The following is a 22,960-nucleotide window of genomic DNA, read 5'->3' as shown; positions in this document are numbered from 1 at the left end:
GCAGCACCCGTTTATTCAAATATACATTTGTCAATATTTATTTTCATTTGATTTAGAAATAGGTTGAAGTTTGTAAAATAAACACCACAATAAATAGTCTGATATTATACCGTGAATATGTACAAACATAGGTAGAGATCTATTTTATCAGTACATCGACTCAATCCAGGTGTGCACATTTTTGAACACATCAGCTGAGCCTTCACAATCAGCATACATCAAAGCCCATTAATAGGCTTTCAAACTTGATTTCTAAGAAACAAGTGCGATGAATACAGATCATAAACAAGAACAAGTCAATTTTTTCAATGATTTTGTTAAATAAATATAGCTCTACCCACATTGGCACTCCAGTACCAGACCATAGGGCAAAATGTTAAAATCCTGTACTATGGAGGTGGGGAAGTAGAGGATGATTTTCTCTTAAAACATTTAATCCTCCAAATTAATCATCTCATTAACAACTTGATGCAGTCATGCTCATCACTGCCCTAGCCATGACTGGAATTATTCACTTTGGAACACATTAGCAAATGAACTGAAGCAGCATGTGGTACACACAGTACATTGTCAAACACTAATCCAAGATTAAAAAAATAAACATTGTTTCAAATCTAAAGATGGGTACCATGCTCTTAAACATCCATCTAAAATGTTGTGCAACTATAGAAAAATAATCTTCCAAGCATGAGAAAAATCACTCATTATTCAACATGGTGTATTGAATGTTATAACTTAAAGAGCAATGGTTGGCAATGTCTGTACATAGCCTGGGCTAATATCACTCTCTCCCCCAACCCTTCTCATACAAATTCTCTACCATTAGTCTGACATAATGGACATTGATGAGACTTCACTTCCTGAACCCCGTGGTTCAACCTTTTTCTTTCCACTCTCATACAACTAAGTATGTGGGTGGAAAGAAAGTTTGAAAACCACTGTTTTAATCATACCTAATTGACTTAGGTGAATGTTTCACAACTCCAAAGGAAATGGGCCAATGACTCATGCAAAATATTTTAGTAACAATCGAGTTTAGAGCAGTGGTTCTCAACCTTCTCTCCCCACTCACATACCACTTTAAGCAATCCCTTACTAATCACAGAGCAATTATAGCATAGGGATTACTTAAAATGATATGTGAGTGGAAAGAAAAAGGTTGAGAATCACTGCTCTACTCTTTAATTATTCAAAGATGACATATCTCACCCACACAACTGTTGGAATTGAACCTCTGGGGTTAGGGAGGAGTACAATCCAAAAATCACCCTCTTGAACACTAACTGGCCTTTTAAAACCCAGGCATCCAAATTATATCAAGTAAAAGCACAATGGTGGAGAAACTCAGCAGTTCAGTGTACTTTATACAGCAAAGATACCTTGAAGGGCTCAACCCTCAAATGTTGGTTAGGTATCTTTGCCTCTGCTACATAAAGTACACTAATCTCCTGAGTTTCTCCAACATTGTGCTTTTATTTCAAATTAAATCAAGTATTTTTCTTCATCTATTGGTACCTCTGACCAGTGGAGTTGGTGGGGGAGGGGGTCTGGTATCAACCAATTCGACATCTCATCTGAAGGACTGTACATTATATTTTGATACAGAAAAACATTGGTCTGGGCTAAGAATTCACATTAAAAGCTTGGTTTATCTGCTCAAAGTTAAAATGGAGATAAATGTCTTCAGATTATGGTATGTCAAAATAGTAAAATCTATTCACAAAAACATTCATCTTTGTACCAGCAGAGCTAATGTTCTTAATGGTCTTGACTATATTTTGAGCATTATGGATCATGAAAGTTCCATTCTGGCATGGAATGTAGCCCTTTGGCAACTTTGGGTAATTGAAGATTCTATCTACTGTATATTGGGTGGACATCTTATTTCTCCCCAAATTCTTGAGAAATAGCAGCATCATTTGCTTTACTTGCCAGAAATCACTTCAGAGGAGCAATGTTTCCCCTCAAACCCTCTGGTGTAAAAGCTTGCTTTCTCATTAGACTTCAAACTAGAGTGGTGCAGGTTGAGAACAGTTATTTAATACTGAGAAGATTGGCTCTGAAGAGTATCCACGAGATGGAAACCTCACAGCAAAGACTGGAAAATCAGAGAATAAAAACAAACATTTTAGAATTGACCTGGATTCTTGTATTCTACACGACATCCAGGGGAATGAGTCTCCTGAAGACAGTTTTGCTTCAATGAAAGAATGGAGAGTAACTTGTGCTTAAAATAAGGTGCACAGTGTGCATGCAGGCTTGTACCTTTGCTGTTCATATTAAAAACAGTCCAAAACTGCATGATGTTCATTTATAGAAAAGTATCATCTACAGGAGGCACATAGGAGAAGCCAAGGAAAGCTTCAGCAGCCTCTCGTGCACTGGCTGTAATCTGAAAATCATCAGGAGACTTTGCGACCGAGTTCGGAACTGGCTGCTGAGTAAATTCAGGATCAAAGTGTCGAAGGTCCACAGGGCCAGCCTAAAAGAAATTTAGAGCAGAAACTAGTTAAAATTAGTAACTTGGCCAAAGCACAAAAACTTCACTCTTATATGGGATTCCTTCTTAAAAGGAGCTGGAGTAGGCCAATCCGTTCTTAAGCCTTGACTACCATGCCACTTTTTTGGCTGATCCGATCCTAGCTCTAAATCAGAGACTGGACAGACTGGGAGATCACTTTGTTGAGCACCTCAGCTCTGTCTGATGCAATAGTGTGGATCTCCCATTTCAATTCTCCATCCTATTACCTTGCCGATATGTCTGTCCAATTGTCTCATGCATTACCAGACGGAGTCCATCTGTAAATTGGAAGCACACCTCATCTTCCAACTGGGCACCCTCTAACTGAAGACCATTAATGTAGACTTCTTTGGCTTTCATTATACACTGCTCCCATTCCCCCCCCCCTCCCCCTCATCTCTCCATTCCTTGTCTCCTTTCATACAGACATGATAGATTCCACCTAGTCCCCATCTCATCCAATTAACACCTTTTGTTTGAACTGGATTCCTCCCCCATTGTTTGAATTCTGAGGCTTTCCGAGATATCCTGCTTCTGCCTTTTAATTTTTCCTTGAAGGGCTCAGGCCCAAAACATTGGCAATTTAACACTTTCACACTTGCAAGTGATCCCAGGAATTAACTGCCAATCAGCCTTTAAAGTGGAAAGTGTGAAAGCAAAATCAGCTCCAATCCAGTGTCAGATGACCATCTCATGCCAAGGATTGATGGCCTCTACCCCAGTAAAATCCCCGATGTCTGCAGGTGCCAGCATTGCAATCAGGCAAGTGTGAAACGGGTAATTGTATCATGGAATTGGAATGACCAAAGTTTTTGCGAGTGAAGGAACGTGAGGGATTAAAAAGGTATAGACTTTGCCATGGGAAAGACAGTGGGGGAAGAGAGAAAGAGGAAATAAAAACAATAACAATTTTTAAACTGGGAAAATTGGTAGCGCACAATTTATAAAGACATGCTCCATGCATGCAGCTGGGCATACAGCCCTTTCTCTGCCATATGGAATTCTGGGAGGACAGGTCCACCATCACTTTTTCCTCATGGTATTTATAAATTGCACACGATAGCACTACCAACTTTCCCACCTTATATAAATTGTCCGCTATTACTATTTATTGCTTACACTTTCCCATGATCCCCTATAAAAGGTTTATATAGGTTGGCACAACAACAATGGGTTGAAGGGCTCATACTGTGCTGCACACAAAGTTTGTTATAATTAGGCATAATTAATTTTGTTCAAATAAAATCATAATACATTGATCAGGATTTATGGCAGGTCCACCATTGCTCGATGTGTCATGATGTCACCAGAAAGTAGAACAGTCCTAATCCCAGGGATGGCTCCTTGCAAATGTGAAAGTGTTCAGTATCCCAGCTAGGAGTGGTCAAGTGTGAAAAGCCAACCCCCCCATTCCTATCCCAGGACATTGAATGGCCAATTTAGTGGGATGCAAGTGTGAAAGGGGCTTTTGTCTCCTTTCGATGAATAGACCAGCCGAGTTCCTTTAGCATTTCAGTGTTTTTACTGCCATCACAGCATCTGCAGCCTGTCGTGTTTCTCATCTTTCCCATTCAGCTTCCTGCATTGAAAATATCCATTATTTGCATTCACTGTACAGTCCCCATTAGTTGCAGAGGAGAGTTCCCTCAAAGATATGGAATTAGTAGGTTAATTGGGTGCAAGTGGGCAGCACATTTCATGGACTAGAAGGGCCTTCTACTATGCAGAATTAAAATTTAAAATGTCAAGTCCAGAGTAACAGTGAAGCACACTGAAAGTTTGCTAGCATTCTCCTGGATCTCAGAATTATGGTTTCAAACCAAATACCCTAGTGACTGTATTAAAACATTTTCTTAAAGACACTTGAAAATCATTTTTATTCTAAAATCAAGTTTTTTTTTGGGGGGTGCAGGGGAATGTCTTAACTAGCACGCTAAGACAACTACAGTAGTTTAAAGTCAGCTACCACAGCACTCCAAACCAAAATGAAAGAATGGTTTCTCTTGGTGCATTAGTGTACTCAGTTCAATTAGAAAATAAAATCTTCAAAACACTGAATTGAAGCTGAAATGTCAAATTATCAAAGGATTAGAAATTTCTGACAAGATCCTCACTGTGTCATTAGCATTGATAATTATCACTTAACCCCAAATTTTGATGGAAATTCCACACCCATCATTTAGAACAAAGCTGCACCATTTTCATTCATGAAATGGCATTTTTGTTATCAGGGATTTGCACACATCACTTAGAGTGATAGGGGACTAACCCAATGCCTCAAGGCAGTTCTGAGAAAGCAAACATTAATTTTCACTTGGTTACTTAAAATTCCAAAGCAATATCATGAGCAAAACAGCCTCAACTTGGAGCAATGATGCGGCCAAGTTGAGTTACTATTAATTTTTTTTTAATTTAGACAGAGCAGGTTAACAGGCAATTTTGGCCCACAAGCCTGTGCTGCTGCTCAATTACACCCGATTAACTTACACCCCTGGTACATTATAAAAAGTAGGAGGAAACCAGAGCCCCTGGGGAAAACCCCCATGCAGACACAAATAGCATAGGATTCAAACCCCAGTCCCAATTGCTGGCACTAACAACGCTGCTATGCCGACCAATAAGAGAAAAACTTGCCAACTAATGAGCAGTTTCAACCTGATTCAAGACATCCACTTGCAAAGTTGCAAGAAATTGTTTTATGTAGGTGATTAAAGACTACCAAATCACTAATCTTTACTTTTGAAGTTGATTGGGGTGGGCAAGCATGCGATAGTCTGAGTTACATGACATTTCAAAATGAGCAAGAGTTGTGTACCATTAAAGTTCTTATTTGTTTTGCGCTTCACAACTATGCAATTAACAAAGTGAAACATCTAAAGGAAATAAAGCATACATATTGGAGCTACGGTACTGCTCTGAAAAAATCTGGACTAAATAACATCTTGGGTCAAAGTAGATACTCACCACTGATGGAACAAATGGAGGTGAGATTTTCCTTGCCATGAGATCATCCCAGTTAATTGTTGAAAAGAACATGTGGAACTTCAGCTCCAACTGGAAATGAAGATTTAAAAAGGTTAATAAGACTCGTTGGAGCTTGGCAGGTTTACAACCATTGGCTGACCTCAGGGTAGCCAAGTCTCTCACTGATGGAAGACTGGAACACAAGTCTGGGGTTTTGTGGTGCCCCACAAAGTCATACAACTCAAGTTGTGTTACAATCTTGTGCTCATGTCACCTTTCCTTGAGTAAGATTAAACCTCAGAGCAAAACTGGCAAAATGAAAAAATATTCTTACTGAAACTGAAGCAGCAGTAGCTCCCAGGAATGACAAATGAAGTTGGAGAAGTGTAAAATGAACATTATAATCATTTACATTTTCCAGTGTCAGAAATGCTACAAGTTTGAATTTGCATCCAAATTAGTATTTAGAAACAAGTGTGATAATCCCAATAAGTAACTCATGATTCACTAATATTCAGGAATGAATATCCATTTGATCTAATCCAGGTGCATTTTAACTGACCTTCAGTTGCAAGGGGCAATTTAGCATCAATGCATCCAATCCCATTAATTTAAAAATATCAATAAATATTTATATGTTTGCATTTAAATTTAGAAGATGGCTATGATTTATCAAATGTTGCTACTGTTCAAAGTACTTACAAAGTCATCCTTGGCCCCTAGTCTCTGGGTTTGGTCCTTCTGCAGCAAACCCTGCAGCAGATCGTGGGCAGAGTTGGACACATTGGGTTTCAGGACCAGTGGCTTGTGCAGAATGTTGTTATACATTTCAGCCATGTTTCGACTGTAAAATGGGGGCTGAGAGAAAGGACCCAATTAGGATCTGGAAACAAGAGTGTTGCAGCCATACAGTGCAAATATGCAAAAAGTAAAACATGGAAATCTGTAGATCTGTGGTTGAAATAGAAACTCAGCAGGTCCAAGTCTCCTTACATAGCAATGGTAAAAATACAAATCCGATGTTTCAGGCTTGAGTCCTTATCAAATTATGGAAAAATATCAACGTATCCAAATAAAAGAGTAGGTGAGTAGGCATTGTCACAAAGGCAGGTGGTAATTGGCAGAGAAGGGAGGGGACAGCAGCAAGGGGAGGAGGATGTCTAGGTGAATAGAGAGGGAAGGAGTGAGAGCAAGTTCACAGAAAACAAAGTGAAGGTGCTCAGCAATCTCCCAGTCTGCACTCAGTCTCTGATGTAGAGAAGGCCATATTATGCTTCACTGAGCACCTTTGCTTTGTCTGCACTAGTGACAGACCTACCAATAGCCAACCATTTTAGCTATAACATACACCCATACTCACATGCTTGCCCATGGCCTATCCCACCAAAACCATCTGTAAATGAAAGGAACATCACCCGATTTTCTGTCTGAGCACTCTCCAGCCAGATGGCATTGAGACTTTTCCAATTTCTGCTAACCTGCTCTCCTCTTCCCCCCACCCCCTCAGCTCTCCTCTCCCTCTCTTCACCAAACCATCCCTCCTCCCCTTGCTTGCTGCTGTCCCCTCCCTCCCTTCACCTATTGCTTCCCGCCTTTGCAGCCACGCTGCCTCCTCATCTTATTCAGACACCTACCGACATTTTTCCATACCTTGATGAAGAGCAAGCCTGAAATGTCATTTATGTATTTTTACCTTTGCTATATAAAGGACACTGCTTGATCTGCTGAGTTTCTCCAGCTTTTTTTTTAAACTTTAATGCAAATATGCAAACCCAACATGGAGGAATATTTTCCTAATGTTACACAATAAATGAGCAGATGGATTTCAAACAAATACTTACCAATCCATACAGCATTTCATACAGCACAGATCCCAAGCACCACCAATCAACTGTCCGATCATAAGCTTGCTTCAGTAACACTTCAGGGGCCAAATACTGAAAACCAAAATGTTGCATTAGATTTCTTTGGAAGCCCCTTATAATATACATGATTTTAAAGGAAATTTTTAAAATTATTGCCAGGTGATCACATTTATGGTTTATAATGGTGCTAAACAAGGAAACATTGCACTACATCGCTAGGCTTTCCTGATTAACAGCAAAAATCTGCAGATGCTGGGTTCAAGTGCAGTGCACAAGAAACTCCAGTCATGTGACATCCACAGGAAGTTAAACAGCAGTCAAGTTTCAGGCCTAAATCAGAAATCAGGCAGACACCTTCCTAGGTCACACATCCATCCTTGCATTTCAAATGGAGCTGGTAACTCAATGCGAGTCAGTTCAGTTCCAGTTGCAACACTCCTCAATTTGGATTGAGTAAATTCAGCCATGATGTGCTAGGTCAGTGATTTCAAACTTTCTTTCCTCTGACATATTACCTCAAGATATCTCTATGCCATAGGTGGTCTGATTAGTAAGGAATTACTTAAGGTGATACATGAGTGAGGGAAAAGGTTGAGAATCATTGATCTCGACCCAATTGCTAACTGAAATATTTTGCTTGAGAAAAATTGTCATTGGCCCATTTCCTTTGGAGTTATGAAAATGTGCACATAACAAGTCAATTAGGTACGATTAAAACAGTGGTTTTCAAACTTTTTCTTCCCACTCACATACCACCTTAAGCAATCCCTTACTGATCACAGAGCACCGATGGCATGGAGGTGAGTGGAAAAAGTTTGAAAACCACTGTGCTAGATATACAACATCATGGATGCTCAGCATTTCCAAAGTAGATCATTCTAGAACTTCCAGGCATACATTTTAAGGTGAGATGGGAGAGTTAGAGGGGACTCGATGGGTAATCCCCATCTGAAATGAGTTGCCGTAGATGTGGGCACAATTACATACAAGAGACAAATATTTACAGGAAAGATTTAGTTTAGTTGAGATACAGCACTGAAAAGACTCTTCTGCCCAAATACACCTATGTGACCAATTAACCTACTAGCCCCATGGATATTTGGAACAAGGGTCACAGGGTTAACATACAAACTCCTTAATGACAGCAGATTTGAACCCAGGATACTAGTGCAGTAATATTGTGATACAGATGCATATGGGATTAGCTCCGAATGCCAGTTTGGTTATTGACTATTTCTGTCCTGCATAAATAAGTGGTTCATGGAGGATGAAATGAACCTTTCTAAAGCAAACTGAAAATGCTGAAAACACTGGTCAAGCAGCAACTGCAAGGGTGTAAAACAAAATCAGATTGAAAGCCAAGGAAACAAGTGAAAGATGGAGAGTAGAAAGCTTGACTGAAGTTGGACAAATATGTTAAGGAACCAGCAATTGAGGTCAAGGGGCAATTAAGTGCACATGGATCAGACTGACTAGGATGACAGTAAACTATCTTTTCCACTGCAATCCCTTTGAACAGAGGTTCAACCTTTTCACGTATAGACCATCTGAAATATTTTTACCTCCTGCAAACCACCTTATAGCAAAACCCACTGATTGCAGGTTGAGAAAACGGATCTAACAACCCCCATTAAACAAGGCCATCTTCAAAAAACCAATGGGAATGGGGGCTTATCTCTCCCAAGTGTTATATTTTTATTATTGGGCAGTTAATATACAAAAATTATTGCTATTACATTTTGATATTTCAGATGATCAACCCTCTTGTGTAAAAATGGAACTGAGTTTTTCAAAAACATTTAGCTATGTTGACAGTTTTGGGCTCTTCCTCACCCTTTTCCTTGTTGAAATTTATGGACAATCTGATAATGAGACACTGAGAATATGGGTTCAATTTAGGTGTTTTTTGCTACCTTAATGTTTCTCTTGCAAGCTATTATAAAGAATTATCTTTTTCAACCTTCCATCTTGGATTCAGGTTTTAGGGAATGGGTTGTGTAACAGATGCGTTAACCTTTAATTTAAGGTTAAACTTTATTTCTTTAATAAAAATGTCTTAGTAAAATAAATTAGTTAAAATATTGTATCTGTACTCTTAGTAAGTTAGCTGTGGGTTGGTACAGGGTCACAGCACATTTATTTGAAAACCATTGTTTTCTGAGAAGCGTGTTCACTCTTGGAGTCGATTCTTGGAACAGAGAGCTAATGGATTTCAAGTGGATCTTAATTACTCAAGAACTGATGAGAAAGCCATCCATTTTCAATCAAGCCACTTAAACAACCTCTGTTTGACCTCATCTCTGCTTATGAATATGGAATGGTTTTGAAAAAAATTTTGGTAAAAATAAAACTGGTCATGTGGTTTCCAAGAATGGACGGAGAAATAAATTACCAAATTCAGACATTTGAGTTCAGTTTTGGAACAGTTCAGCTTGGACTTCACAAAAGTCAAAACCCTGTGACACAGGAGTTAAAACATGATAAAAATACAGGGTTGAGTTACTGTTATAAGAATTGATGTTTGTTTTGTGTTACTCCTAGAAGAATTGAATTAATGAAGACCACTTTGCTGTCTCTTTGGAGAAGAGGACAGAAATCCACTGGGGTCTATTTTTGTGTATGGCCACTTCATTTAACCCTTGTCTGGTTTGTGACTTCATTCTGGAAGATAAACCCAGACAAGGGTTAAACAAATGTGGTTGAGAATTCATTGTGGATGAACATAACCACATTCGCAGTGGTTTGGTGTCTCAAAAGACACCGGCAGATTCTTTGTGTGGAAAACATAATTGTGAGTAAAAGAGGTCTGAAGATATAATGTTTAAAAGTGCTTTATAATTATTTCTGAACTGAGAATTTAAGACCTTCACGCAAGACTAAAATGCTGAACTTTTAAAGATTAACTTTTCAGAGTGGGACTTTGAATTATACACACATACACATTTATATTTGCACATAATGGGGTTAAGTTTAAAGTAAGAACTGTTAAGTTATCAACAGTTTAATAATAATTATTTTGAATTTGCCATTGTCTGGTGGATTTTTCATTGGTGTTCCAGTGTTAGTGCCAACAAAAACCCCTTAGTCCCAAACATAATTAAAAGGGTTGTTTGTAACAGTTGGATTGAGAATAAAAAGTTTCAAGGATCTATATATTCAAGGCAATTTCGCTTCATTTGAACAATTTTAGGCATTTTGTTTAGTCCAACTTTCCTCGATTTCTCAAAACCAATGTTCTTGATATTTTTTGATTTAAAGGTATCTCTCCCCCCCCACCCCCATGGTAGATCGATAGCAATTATTTATAGCAATTTGATGGACCTAAGAATATGTTCAGGGGCAGGAATCAAGAATGAATGGGAACGAGATTTGAATACATCAATTTCAAATGAAAATTGGGCTCCCACACTTGATCTGATTAATAATAATTCATTCTGTGCACAACATTGTTTAATACAATTTAAAGTTGCACATAGAATACACATGACAAAAGTTAGATGACATCATTTTTAGCCTGATGTTGATCCACTATAATGTAAACAATTTTGAGTTCCCTCGGTTTCATGTTTTGGAAGGGTCCAAAACTACAAAAATATTGGGAACAATTCTTTAAAACTATCAAATTCTTAGGATTAAATTAGAAACATGTCCTTTCATTGCTTTGTTTGATTATTCTCTAGAAGAGGGGATTTCCTTGAAACTCAACTAAAAAAGCTTTTACTTCATTGATGGCCAGACAAGCAATTTCCTAGCACCAACTCATAGGAAATGGTTCAGGATGTTATGTCTTGCTGGAGTTTGGAGAAAATTAAATATAATGTGAAAGAGATCACTGTTGAATTTGGCAAAGCAATTTAATTACTTAGGCAAGGGTGCACTGGGGATTTTCTATCCGATGTCCAAGAGCCGATACTAAATTCTTTACAATTTATTTGCTGGTGACCGTGTTTAGTGGGGTCAGATTAAGATGGTCTATTTAGATATCACAATATAGATCTCAATATTCGAATACAAGGTGAAATTCTCCTAACGATTTTTCACTTTGAGAATTGTGACAAGGTACAATTTATAAGACTCATTCTGCACTGCATTATACAAAAGCTTTAATTAATATCTAAATATATACATGTAATATTTCTCTATCAAATTAATACTTAAAAAAAAGAAATTGATTGACAGGTTTCATGATGTTCATTGTGAATACAGCCTTATTCATAAGGAACAAAATGAAATGTACAACTGAAGTGGGATCAGAAAGTTCTCATTCTGCTACATTTAGTTATGTTTTGTTTAAGGGTATGGTGAACAGTTTTTGCAAAGGACACATTTGTCCAGCCCAGGTTGGAAGGTTCCATGGAGAAATTTCCAATATTGGCAGAATTTGTCAAGATCTTCCAATGAAGATTGGGTTAAAACAGCAAACAGGAGGGGGGGAAAGAGAGACTGTACCCAAATAATGTACTGAGCAAAATTATTTTAGCTGTTGGAAGGAAAGTAATCATGGTCTAATATTTCCAAAACTGGTCAAACTAGCAAGTTTGCAGATGACATACTAGGGCGAGTTGTGGATAGCAAAGGTTGTCACTGGACCCAGCAGGATATACATTAATTGGAGACATGAGCAGAAAAAGAGAAGATGTTACACTTTGGTAGGGCAAATGCAGGGCAAAATAAATAGCAGGAGCCTCAAAGTATTGATGTATGGAGATAACTTGGGGTGCACATTTATAATGCCCCAAGATTGACACAATAAAGGCAGTCATCAGTCAGGACGCCAATGGATGCGAAGTCATGTTGCAGCTGTTCAAAACGGATTGGGCTACATTTTGGAGTACTGCATGCACAAACATGCATGGAATGGAGGTATACAGACCACGTGCAGGCAGATGAGATCTTTAAATTAACAAAGGCATCATGGCCTAAAGGGCTTGTTCCAGCACCAAACTCTTTTTACATGGGAGTCACAGGAGACTGTTCCTTCACAGAATCTCACACCTCAGGTTTCTGACCACTTACCTCTGGGGTGCCACAGAACGTTGAAGTGGTTCCATCTGGTTCCACCCCTTCTTTGCACAGCCCAAAGTCTGTTAGCATTATGTGGCCCTGAGAATCCAGCAGGATGTTTTCAGGCTTCAGGTCTCTGATAGAATAAGGATACAATTAATGCAGTAAAGACATGGATTTTCAATGCAAGAGATTGAACAGCAAGGATAATTTTGAATATCCAAGCATCTTTACCTTGGTAAGAATGAACCATGCAATGAGAATATTCCTATCCCTCACTCAGCAAAAGGACTGAACCCAGGGTGGAGGATATTTCAAATCCAAGGGAGGAGAACAGTATTAATCTAACTTTAGGACACCCCTGCTGCTACTTCCTCCAGGAAGGAGGAGGGTGGAAACAAGTCAGAATATAAAAAAACCTGTTCCAGGTCTGATCAAACTCAAAGGCAAATTAGCTAAATTACATGCAATTACCATTATGGGGAAGAGTGGATGACCCAAATACATTATTGGTAGCCCAAAATCTAAAAGGTAAACAAAATTTTCCAATTTTACTAAACTTACCAATTATATTCCCCTCACTTTGCTTCCAAGCCACTTTTTCTCCTATTTTGTCCCTCTCCCATACCACTCCTTTCAGCCACCACCCCCCATTTTTAAAAGTTGACATACAGCATGGTAAGAAGGCTCTTTCAAACCACGAGCCCATGCCACCCAACTGAGTTACACCTCTGGTAGGTTTTGAATGGTGGGAGGAAACCCAGAGATACAAGAACAAACTCCTTACAGACTGCCAGATTTGGACCCCAGTAGTTGGCATTGTAACAGCGTTGCACTAACCATTGTTAATCATCCTGCTCCTCCTCACATTGACATCACTAGGGTTGGTGTCATCCAATGCAATAACTGTCACCAAGAAACAGGTGTGCATTCCTTGTATGTCCAGGGTGGCAGTGGCACTGAGCAGGGGAATTGGGGATGGCAGCGAGCAGGAAGTGGGGTGGCACTGGGCAGGGAAGTTCTGACCGGAGGGTATTAGAAAGTTCAAAAGGTCAATTAGCCTTGTAGGTATATTGATACATGCAAGCAGGACTTAAAATGTTTTGGTTGTTATAAGTAACTACAGAGATATTTTTAATAATAAAACATCTGTGGAAACTGCACAAAAAACTTTTAGACATTCATTTTGGTGTCACCCGGTGCAGTTCACACCCCTCCTAGTGACACCAGTGCCTCCTCATCACCATCCCCTCCTCATGATTCTATGTCTACTACTCCACTCACTGGATCCCCTCCCACATCTGGTCCATCTGCCATTATTTTTCCCTTAATGGTTCCTATCATTAGTTTCCTTTTTAGATTCCAGCATCTGTCACCTCGCATCATCGTTTATCTAACCAGCAGTTGTCTCTACTTTCACCCTCCCTGCCCCGTTGACTGCTTCTATCTGAAGCATGAACCATTTCTCCCAACAGATTCAGCCTGAACAGCATTTTGCAAACCAGCTTGTTAATAGGTGGTTAGACACTCACCTGTAAACTATGTGCAAGGCATGCAGGTAACCCAGGGCACTAGCAATCTCAGCTGCATAGAATCTGGCTCTAGGTTCAAGGAACACATGGTCTCGCTGGAGGTGGTAGAAAAGCTGGGGGGGAAATAGAAAAACATTAGACTTTTCATTGATTACCTTAGAAAAGGCATTACAAAGGCCAAACCCAGAATTATCGGGAGAGAATTCTTTTGTTGCTATTCAGGAAATAGGCAAAAAAGAAATGAAGAAACTTAGCAGGTTGAAGAGTGTACTTTATTTAGCAAAGATACATAACTAACGTTGAGCTTGAGCCCCTTCAAGGCTTATCATCAACTTTGCTGCATAAAGGACACGGTTTGACCATCTGAGTTTCTCCAGCATTGTGTTTTTACTTCAGTTGTGATGTCTGCAGACTTTCGTGTTTTACAATATGCAACTTATTTACTGGGAATTTGATGGCCTGTAGGTGGAATACCAGAGATTAAGAAGATGACCTTTTAGATATTTTAAAATTAGACATTTTCTTTTTTATATGTATATATATATAAATATATATATATAAATATAAATATATATAAATATAAATATATATAAATATATATATATATAAATATATATATAAATATATATATATATATATATATAAATATATATATATATATATATAAATAAACACTGTATTACCTAATTTTCCCCTGATCTATCAGTCAGATATATGGTTGATGCTCTTTTGTTTAAATCCCTTTCTGAAGGGTTTAATAACATTAATAATATTAAAATTGCAACCAGTTTCAACTGATAAATTTAAAAAGGGATGGGAGCATGAGCTCCAAGTCTTTACCTGCAGAGATGTGGGAAGATTCTCAAACTAGTTAATACTTCATCAATGTGTGCTGGACACTCCCTTATTCAATTTAAGGTAGCACACATGTCCAAGGACAGCTTGCCATATTTTTCCTAATTTTAATCCATTCTGTGATGGGTGTAATTTCCAAGTGGCTTCATTGACCCAATCTGTGATGGGTGTAATTTCCAAGTGGCTTCATTGACCCAATCTGGGATGGGTGTAATTTCCAAGTGGCTTCATTGACCCAATCTGGGATGGGTGTAATTTCCAAGTGGCTTCATTGACCCATTCTGGGATGGGTGTAATTTCCAAGTGGCTTCATTGACCCATTCTGGGATGGGTGTAATTTCCAAGTGGCTTCATTGACCCAATCTGGAATGGGTGTAATTTCCAAGTGGCTTCATTGACCCAATCTGGGATGGGTGTAATTTCCAAGTGGCTTCATTGACCCAATCTGGGATGGGTGTAATTTCCAAGTGGCTTCATTGACCCAATCTGGGATGGGTGTAATTTCCAAGTGGCTTCATTGACCCAATCTGGGATGGGTGTAATTTCCAAGTGGCTTCATTGACCCAATCTGGGATGGGTGTAATTTCCAAGTGGCTTCATTGACCCAATCTGGGATGGGTGTAATTTCCAAGTGGCTTCATTGACCCAATCTGGGATGGGTGTAATTTCCAAGTGGCTTCATTGACCCAATCTGGGATGGGTGTAATTTCCAAGTGGCTTCATTGACCCATTCTGTGATGGGTGTAATTTCCAAGTGGCTTCATTGACCCAATCTGTGATGGGTGTAATTTCCAAGTGGCTTCATTGACCAATGTTTTGGTCCTGCCTAGTTCTGGAAAGATATCTTTGGTCCTCTTTCAGCAATCCTTGCAATTGATTTACAACCAAATCCCTTAACTGCTCTTTTCAGAGTTTTAGGAACAGATGCAAGTCATTGTCTGACTTCTGCTCAATGGAAGATAGCTTTTACCACCCTGCTGGCCAGGAGAGCATTTTTTGTTGAATGGAAGGACCCCACTTCATCTACTATAGTTCAAATGGTTTTCTCAAACCATGCCCTGTTTGATCTTATAGAAAATTAGAAGTGCTACATTTGGTCCCTGTTAAATTTGAAGAAACTTAGTACCCATTCATACAATATTTTTATATAATTGTTAATGCTTTCTTTGATTTATTGTCCCTTCCTGATACCATTTTTTCCTCTTTGGATGAGGACCAGACTTGTGTTTGATGAACACTGATCCAAGGCTTTCCAATTGTTTTGTTTTCTCTTCATTAGATTAGTACAAGAGGTTTTACTATAATGTGGATGTTTTTCCTCTGAGTATGGGGAGAAGATACTATTATTATATACTGATTGTTGTATATTGTAATTTTTTAATGTATCCTTACTCTCCATCCATTGTTTATTATATATTAAAATCAATAAAGAGTGAAAAAGAATAGATGCCTTGGCAAGTATTCCCAAGTACCACTCAACTAGAACATCAAGCAATGAGTAACAGGAAGTTTTCATTTGATACTTCCAAAATAGAAGCACTTTTTGGAATAGTGCAGGCTAGAGGACTTGCACAGCAACTTGGAAGTGATGAACACTTCCAGCTACTCCCTCATTTGAACTTTGAATTTATCCCTTCTTCACGGCTCAAACAAATGTCAAAATAAAATTCAGATTCAAGTTTCATTCAATAAACTGGAGCCACTGAGAACAGGGGCCAAAATCTTCTCCATTGGAAATGATGCTCCACATCGCAGCAAACAAGAGTTGAAACCATCACTGGCCTCATCCAAACAGCACCCAGACAGCAGACCATTAACAGCTGATGTTTAAATTCTGCTAGTGTTCCAATGGAATATTCAGATGTTACTTACTTCACCACCATTCACAAAATCTAGGACGAAGTAGAGCTTGTCTGCAGTTTGGAAGGAGTAGTGGAGTCCCACAAGGAAAGGATGCTTCATATTTTTCAGTAGTACACTGCGCTCTGCCATAATGTGTTTTTGCTGAAAAAAGTCAACGGCAAACACTCAGCTCAATGCTACAAGGGTCGGCTTATAAATGCTATCTTTGCCAGTGATGATCATATCTTGTAAATCACTAATAAAACCTTGCCCATTGGTATCTGGGATGTTACCAGGGCTTCCTCCAAACCATTCACCAGAATTTTGTACAAATGGGGCTCCTCCACATCTCTAGAGGACAGAAGAAGCACATCGACAACAACCAATGATAGCAGGTAAATTAGCAGCCTCTACCATACCCCTTCTGATAGGTATAGAGAACAAATCTCAGTGCAACTAGAACGAGGCATCAAATGGACCCTGCTGGTCCACTGTGCTTCAACCATTACCTGGCCTGTCCAAATAGTACTTACAGCCAGGGAGGGAGGAGTACTTCACTGTGCCAAATTCCCTGTCCACCCCTTGGTTCTTTGACATTTGAATGGCAATAAAACTGACCTCTTTCTTCTTCAGGATCACCTTCTTCTGCAGAACCTTTACTGCAAAATATTTTTCCGTTTCTTTGTGCTTAGCAAGCAAGACCTGAAATGATAACGGGCACACTCTCAAGACCCTCAAAATAGGAGTGTTTCCTCAATAACCACTACAACTTCAATGACTGGAGCTTGGTCAATGACCACCAAAGGTTGGTAGAAGGGAAAAAACAAACAAAACAACCAATGTCGATAAATTCTGCAATACAAACAGATGCAATAGGCTGTACCAACCTTTCCGAAACTCCCTTTCCCAATTATTCGAAGGTAATCAAAGTCTGATGGCTTCACACTATTCAGACAAAATAAAAACAAAAAGACATGCTTAATTTCTTCATGCTTCATGAGAAAAATGTTAAAGTTCCATTGTAGGCAGTTTATGGTAACTAGGAAAACTTGCAAATACGCCACAAAGCTTTTCTTGAAATTATTCTATTAAGGGCCTGTTTCCGTGCTGTAAACAGTTATATGGTTAATGCCTGCTTCACATCTCTTCTAATATCTAATAAAATCTCTTCCAATAATGATCCTTGTAACCATCTTCTTCACCAATTAATCACTCAAGAGGTGGACAAGGGTAACTTACCTATTCGATGTAGGAAGATCAAATTCTTCTGAACCACTACTTGACTGGAAGGGAGAGGGAAAGTAGTAAGGTTTCAGAACTTTGATACAATCATCTGTGCAGTTCCAAAATATTTGAAACATTTACTCACATCAGAATAGGTATCCGTTTCCTGCTGCTGGTTTTGGTCAATTTGTAAGAAAACACGGACATCCGGGCTGCAAAACAAATAGTTATTTCCATTTAAAAAGGCATGCAGCAGAACTGAAATTGTAACCATTTTAGCATTAAATATTGGAACTTTGTGAACCCATTTTGGTAGTTGGCTTCCTTAAATGGCCCAAAAGTAACCAAGAATGAATGAATGAATGACTGGAGGAGAGCAACGCGTTAGCCGCTATTTTACAATTACCGCCAGATGGCGCCCTCATGCCAAAATGTTAAAACCATTCAAAACCAGTGAACCATTTCAAACCCATTAGTTCAATCACTCGGCTTTATTTTGGGTTTACGCGCTCAACTTATCAATAATACATCTTTTTGCACTTTATCCCAACTCTACATCAAGATGACAACTCTGCATGCATTCGTTCAAGACTGCTCAATCAGGTGCATTCTGTGCTCAACTTTGAACAAGAAATCACTTACTGCTCGCAGATCTGAGGATTGGATATTAATTTCTGTATGAAGTCATTTAAGCCCATTTTTCGTTGCTTTATGAAAGCTGGAATTTAAAAATAAAAAAGTTCACTTTATTAGAGGTTCTTTTAAATAGTATCCCGTTTGTAAATGGACCTTTTCTTCATTTTAATCTCTAAAAGCGTGGTAAATGTTGCACCCCCCCCCCCCCATCTCAAATACGGTGAAACCACGAAAGCCTGCAGACAGTGTGATTGCAGTAGTAACAGAAATGCTGGAGGAACTCAGGTGGTCTCACAGCGTCCATATAGCCGCTTCGGGCTTGAACCCCTCTTCAAGAACGCTGCGAGACCTGCGGAATTCCTTCAGCTATTCTGTTTCCACCATCTGTACAAAAAAATAACCTGTGACGAGGAGGGCTGGCGAATTCAACTCCTTTCCATTCCACCCACATCTTGAATGGCGGTGTAGGCTCGAAGGGCCAAATGGCCTACTCCTCCTGCACCCATGTTTTGTTTGGGGAAATTTGAGATTTCTTTCCTCCAACCCCGGTCGAATGTGTCCTTCGGCGCGAACAAACTCGCGGACCACAGGTTGGGAAACACGGAGAAGGAACTTTGCAAATGTTACACAAGGAACAATACCGATTCATGCTGTAAGTGGCTTAGTCAACACTCGGGCGATTAGGAAACTATTGAATTTCCAAATGAAACATCAATTTGACAATCTACAATTGCACAAACGAAGAAAGAGGTGACTCATTTGAACCTTGCCATTTAATCTCAATCTGAGAGGGGGGAAAAAAAAGAAATGCTGGATGGACTCAGCAGGTCTAGGAGCCGCCAAGGGAGGGAGAGGAATAACCGACGTTTCGGGCCTGAGCCCTCCCTCAAGCACTTTAGAGTGTTTCAGTCAATTTTGTGTGCATTAGCATGCAAACGGGACCCCACCACAGACAACTGCTATCGGTTTCAAATTTACTAACAGGCGCTGTGCTACAATTCGTTACAATAGTGCATTAATTTTAATAGGCGAAGACTTGGCCAGTAACACCCTCCGCTGAAGCCGGAGGGGTGCAAGAGTCACTCCACTTGACCATTTAATACAAACGTAAAGACAGCGATGAAAAGGAACGCCAACATGAGCCCTGTGCAACCGTGTTTGCAAACCTGATGTGAGATGCATAAATTACAGACAAAAGCAAAGTCCCAGGAGGAGCTTCGTCTCCCCAACCAGCATCAAATCCAACTCGTTATGGAAATTTACTGCGAAGCGGCTGCCGCATCCGAGAAGGGTGTCGAAATATTTCAAGTGGCAGCAAGGCGCTCCGGAAGGTCACGTGGCTGCGCAAGGTTCCCGAGAAATGTTAGTGTTGCAACGTACCAGACAGGAAGACAACGATACCTCTCATTTTGGAATAAGTGAAGTCGCTTGGGGTTTCAGTCATAGCCATGATGGTAAATGTCCACAGGAGCAACGGTGGAGGGGGGGGAAAAGATCGCCCGGATTTAATTGACTATAATGCCAGCTACTTCCAACCTGAGACTGGCCAGACTGAACGCCGGGAGCCGCCGGCCAACACTTCTTATAACACGGCGTGCCCACATCCTGCGTCATAGTCAAGGCTCAGCCAACCACGTTCGGTGACGCATGGAAGGAAGGGAGGCGCCATCCGTTGACTCCACCTGATTGGTTGGATTCGGTTCGCTACATTGTCTTGCTAAACGTCAATCAACATGAATGTAACCGTAGAGTGTGTGTGGGGAATTGCCCACTCGGGAGAAGTGATTAAAGGAACAAGAGAAATTCAGTAGTTTTTTTTAAATTTTTCGAGCACGGTGTCTGCAGATTTTCGTGATTTACTTCCAAAGGAACCAGACAGTTTCCTCCCCCACCTCAAAAAAAAGGGCCCAGGCCCGAAACGTTGGCTGCCTATTGCTTTCCAGGGATGTTGCATGACCTGCTGAATTTCTCCAGCACTTTTTTTGAGTTCCAGTCTCTGCAGACTTCTTGTTTAACCAAAGGAACCGGAGAGTCTCGGTTTTAAAAAAAAACTCTTGTTTGCTTTGCCATTAATTTCCTTCGATCCCTAAAAGCAGTGAAATGCACTAACCAATCGACCAGTCCCAACATAAAACAGTAACGTAGAAAAATTAACCCCTTGTGTTGCTAATCCAAGGTCTGGAACCACAAGCAAAGGGACTTAATACCCAGAGACATTTTTCACCCACTGTTAATTCATGTTAACCAATGACTGGAAACTAGTTTGCTAAACTCAGGGAGATATTGAAGATTAAGAAATTTGACTTAAAGTGAGTAAGATTGGTGAAATGATATCCGTTTGAATGCTGAGGTTTTCACAATGGATCACATTCCTAAATTGAAAGCAATTGTTGAAGCATTTCATTTAGGAGAAAATGGCACAGAATGCACCCTTAGCATAAATTAAACTTCATGTCTGGCACACATTCGTAGGCTGCGCTGTCCTGTTCCATGTTCATTGCAAACTTGTGCAAATATAAATGCTGCGGAACCAAGAATTAATTCAAGTGTTATGGGGGTTGCAGGTGAATTTTGGGTATTTGGGTGGCACTGGCTTGTGACCCTGCTGTATGTCTAAATTTTGATTGAAAATTCTTCTTTTTCTTTGGCTTGGCTTCGCGGACGAAGATTTATGGAGGGGGTAAAAAGTCCACGTCAGCTGCAGGCTCGTTTGTGGCTGACAAGTCCGATGCGGGACAGGCAGACACGATTGCAGCGGTTGCAAGGGAAAATTGGTTGGTTGGGTGTTGGGTTTTTCCTCCTTTGCCTTTTGTTCGTGAGGTGGGCTCTGCGGTCTTCTTCAAAGGAGGTTGCTGCCCGCCAAACTGTGAGGCGCCAAGATGCACGGTTTGAGGCGTTTTCAGCCCACTGGCGGTGGTCAATGTGGCAGGCACCAAGAGATTTCTTTAGGCAGTCCTTGTACCTTTTCTTTGGTGCACCTCTGTCACGGTGGCCAGTGGAGAGCTCGCCATATAACAGGATCTTGGGAAGGCGATGGTCCTCCATTCTGGAGACGTGACCCATCCAGCGCAGCTGGATCTTCAGCAGCGTGGACTCGATGCTGTCGACCTCTGCCATCTCGAGTACTTCGACGTTAGGGGTGTAAGCGCTCCAATGGATGTTGAGGATGGAGCGGAGACAACGCTGGTGGAAGCGTTCTAGGATAATTGAAAATTAATGTTTAAATAAAAACGGGTGTTGGAGGTCACAGAAAGCACAATGGTTATAACATGCCGGGAAGTCTTTTAGCCCAGTGAGTTCATATTGCCTCTCATTTAGGAAATCTTCAGCTCGTCCCACTCCCTTACCCTGGAGATTTTTGCGGCAAGTATCTTATGCATTCTCTTTAGAAATATCTCTTAGGAAGTATGGGACACAATACACCAATTGTAGCTAAACCAGAGTTTTGTAAAAGTTTGCTTCACAGCCTCAGCTCCATTGACGCTAGTTTGATCTAAATATTAACAGAACATCCAGCAAATCAAGCTACATCTGTGGAAAGAGAAACAATTAATATTTCATTTCAAGTCCCTTGTCAACCTGGTACTGACAAAGGACTCTAGACCTGAAAAGTTAAACCTGTTTTTCGCCCTGCTGATATTTTTTTCAGTATTTTCTATTTTAAATTTGCAGATTTCCCCCGCCCCTTGGATTTGATCCCTCTGTGCCATTTCTATGGAGTTTGCACATACATGCATTTCCACCAGATACTCTGGTTTCTTCCAATATCTCAAGGATATGCCAGTGGGAGGTTAATTGGCTCCTGGAAATTATCTTCTTTATTTTGGTAAGTAGCAAAAAATAATCAAAAGGGAGTATATGGTCATTTTAGAGGACTACAGGGAAATAAGAGGGAGAATGAAACCAATGGGATTATTCTTCAGGAGCTGGGATGGATCTGGTGGGCAGAGTAGCCTCAGAATCAGAATTTATCGTCATGAACGTGTCTCAAAATTCATTGATTTGCAGCAGTATTACATTGCAAATATTTAAAAATAAATAAATTTGTGCAAAAATAAGAGCATGCAAGGTAGTGTCTGTCGTTCATAATCTGTTGAGAAATCTGATGGCAGAGCAGAGGAAACTGTCCTTTTGCCACTGGGTGTTCATCCTCAGGTTCCTGTACCTCCTTCATGATGGTAGCAGTGTGGAGGGCATGGCCTGGGTGGTGACAGTTCTAGAGGATAGAGGCTGCTTTCTTAAGACACCCCCTCTTGGAGATGTCCTCAGTGGAGTGGATACTGATGCCCGTGATGGCACTGGCTGAGTTCACAACTCTCTGTCTTGTGGATTGCTCCTCTATACTAGGCAATGATGCCACTAGTCAGAGTGCTTTCCACAGTACCCGTAGAAAATTTGCAAGACTCTGCATCATAGTAGGTAAAATCTTCAGATCCTCATTCTTGCTCTCTTTGCCCCCATTCAATAAGCTCAAGATCATTATTTAACTTCATTTTCACTCCTCCTTTACATACCCA

General features: G+C 40.1%; 1 protein-coding gene across 5 annotated transcripts; it reads right to left on the bottom strand.

Moving 5' to 3' along the window:
• Positions 1–10: 10 nt before the first annotated feature.
• LOC138741339 (serine/threonine-protein kinase Sgk1-like) lies at positions 11–20,021 on the bottom strand. Of its 5 annotated transcripts, none has more exons than XM_069895234.1 (13): positions 19,824–20,021; positions 18,450–18,525; positions 17,953–18,019; positions 17,823–17,866; positions 17,471–17,528; positions 17,202–17,285; positions 16,614–16,745; positions 13,887–13,999; positions 12,367–12,490; positions 7,327–7,422; positions 6,188–6,343; positions 5,486–5,575; positions 11–2,482 (listed from the first exon to the last, which is right to left on the bottom strand). In XM_069895234.1, the coding sequence occupies exons 1-13, from the start codon at positions 19,891–19,893 to the stop codon at positions 2,312–2,314; spliced, it is 1,281 nt and encodes a 426-aa protein (XP_069751335.1). In that variant the 5' UTR covers positions 19,894–20,021; the 3' UTR covers positions 11–2,311. The 5 variants fall into 5 exon arrangements, with proteins under 5 accessions (XP_069751335.1, XP_069751336.1, XP_069751337.1 ...); XM_069895235.1 differs by having other exon boundaries at positions 19,845–20,021; XM_069895236.1 differs by lacking the exon at positions 19,824–20,021 and adding an exon at positions 19,610–19,721.
• Between the last annotated feature and the right edge of the window lie 2,939 nt (positions 20,022–22,960).

The sequence above is a fragment of the Narcine bancroftii genome, chromosome 8, assembly GCF_036971445.1.
Source record: "Narcine bancroftii isolate sNarBan1 chromosome 8, sNarBan1.hap1, whole genome shotgun sequence".
In the NCBI taxonomy this organism is placed as follows: domain Eukaryota; kingdom Metazoa; phylum Chordata; class Chondrichthyes; order Torpediniformes; family Narcinidae; genus Narcine; species Narcine bancroftii.
The sequence above is the reverse complement of the archived record's forward strand: the minus strand, read 5'-3'. Positions and strand labels throughout refer to the sequence as shown.

What these genes read in the sequence shown, in the direction of transcription:
- LOC138741339 (XM_069895234.1), bottom strand. Translation starts at nt 19,893, where the DNA reads ATGGCTATGACTGAAACCCCAAGCGACTTCACTTATTCCAAAATGAGA. An exon ending in TATCGTTGTCTTCCTGTCTG is followed by an intron (nt 18,526 to 19,823) that starts GTACGTTGCAAC and finishes TTTAAATTCCAG; the next exon opens with CTTTCATAAAGCAACGAAAA. An exon ending in ATGAAATGCTGTATGGATTG is followed by an intron (nt 6,344 to 7,326) that starts GTAAGTATTTGT and finishes CCTTTCTCTCAG; the next exon opens with CCCCCATTTTACAGTCGAAA.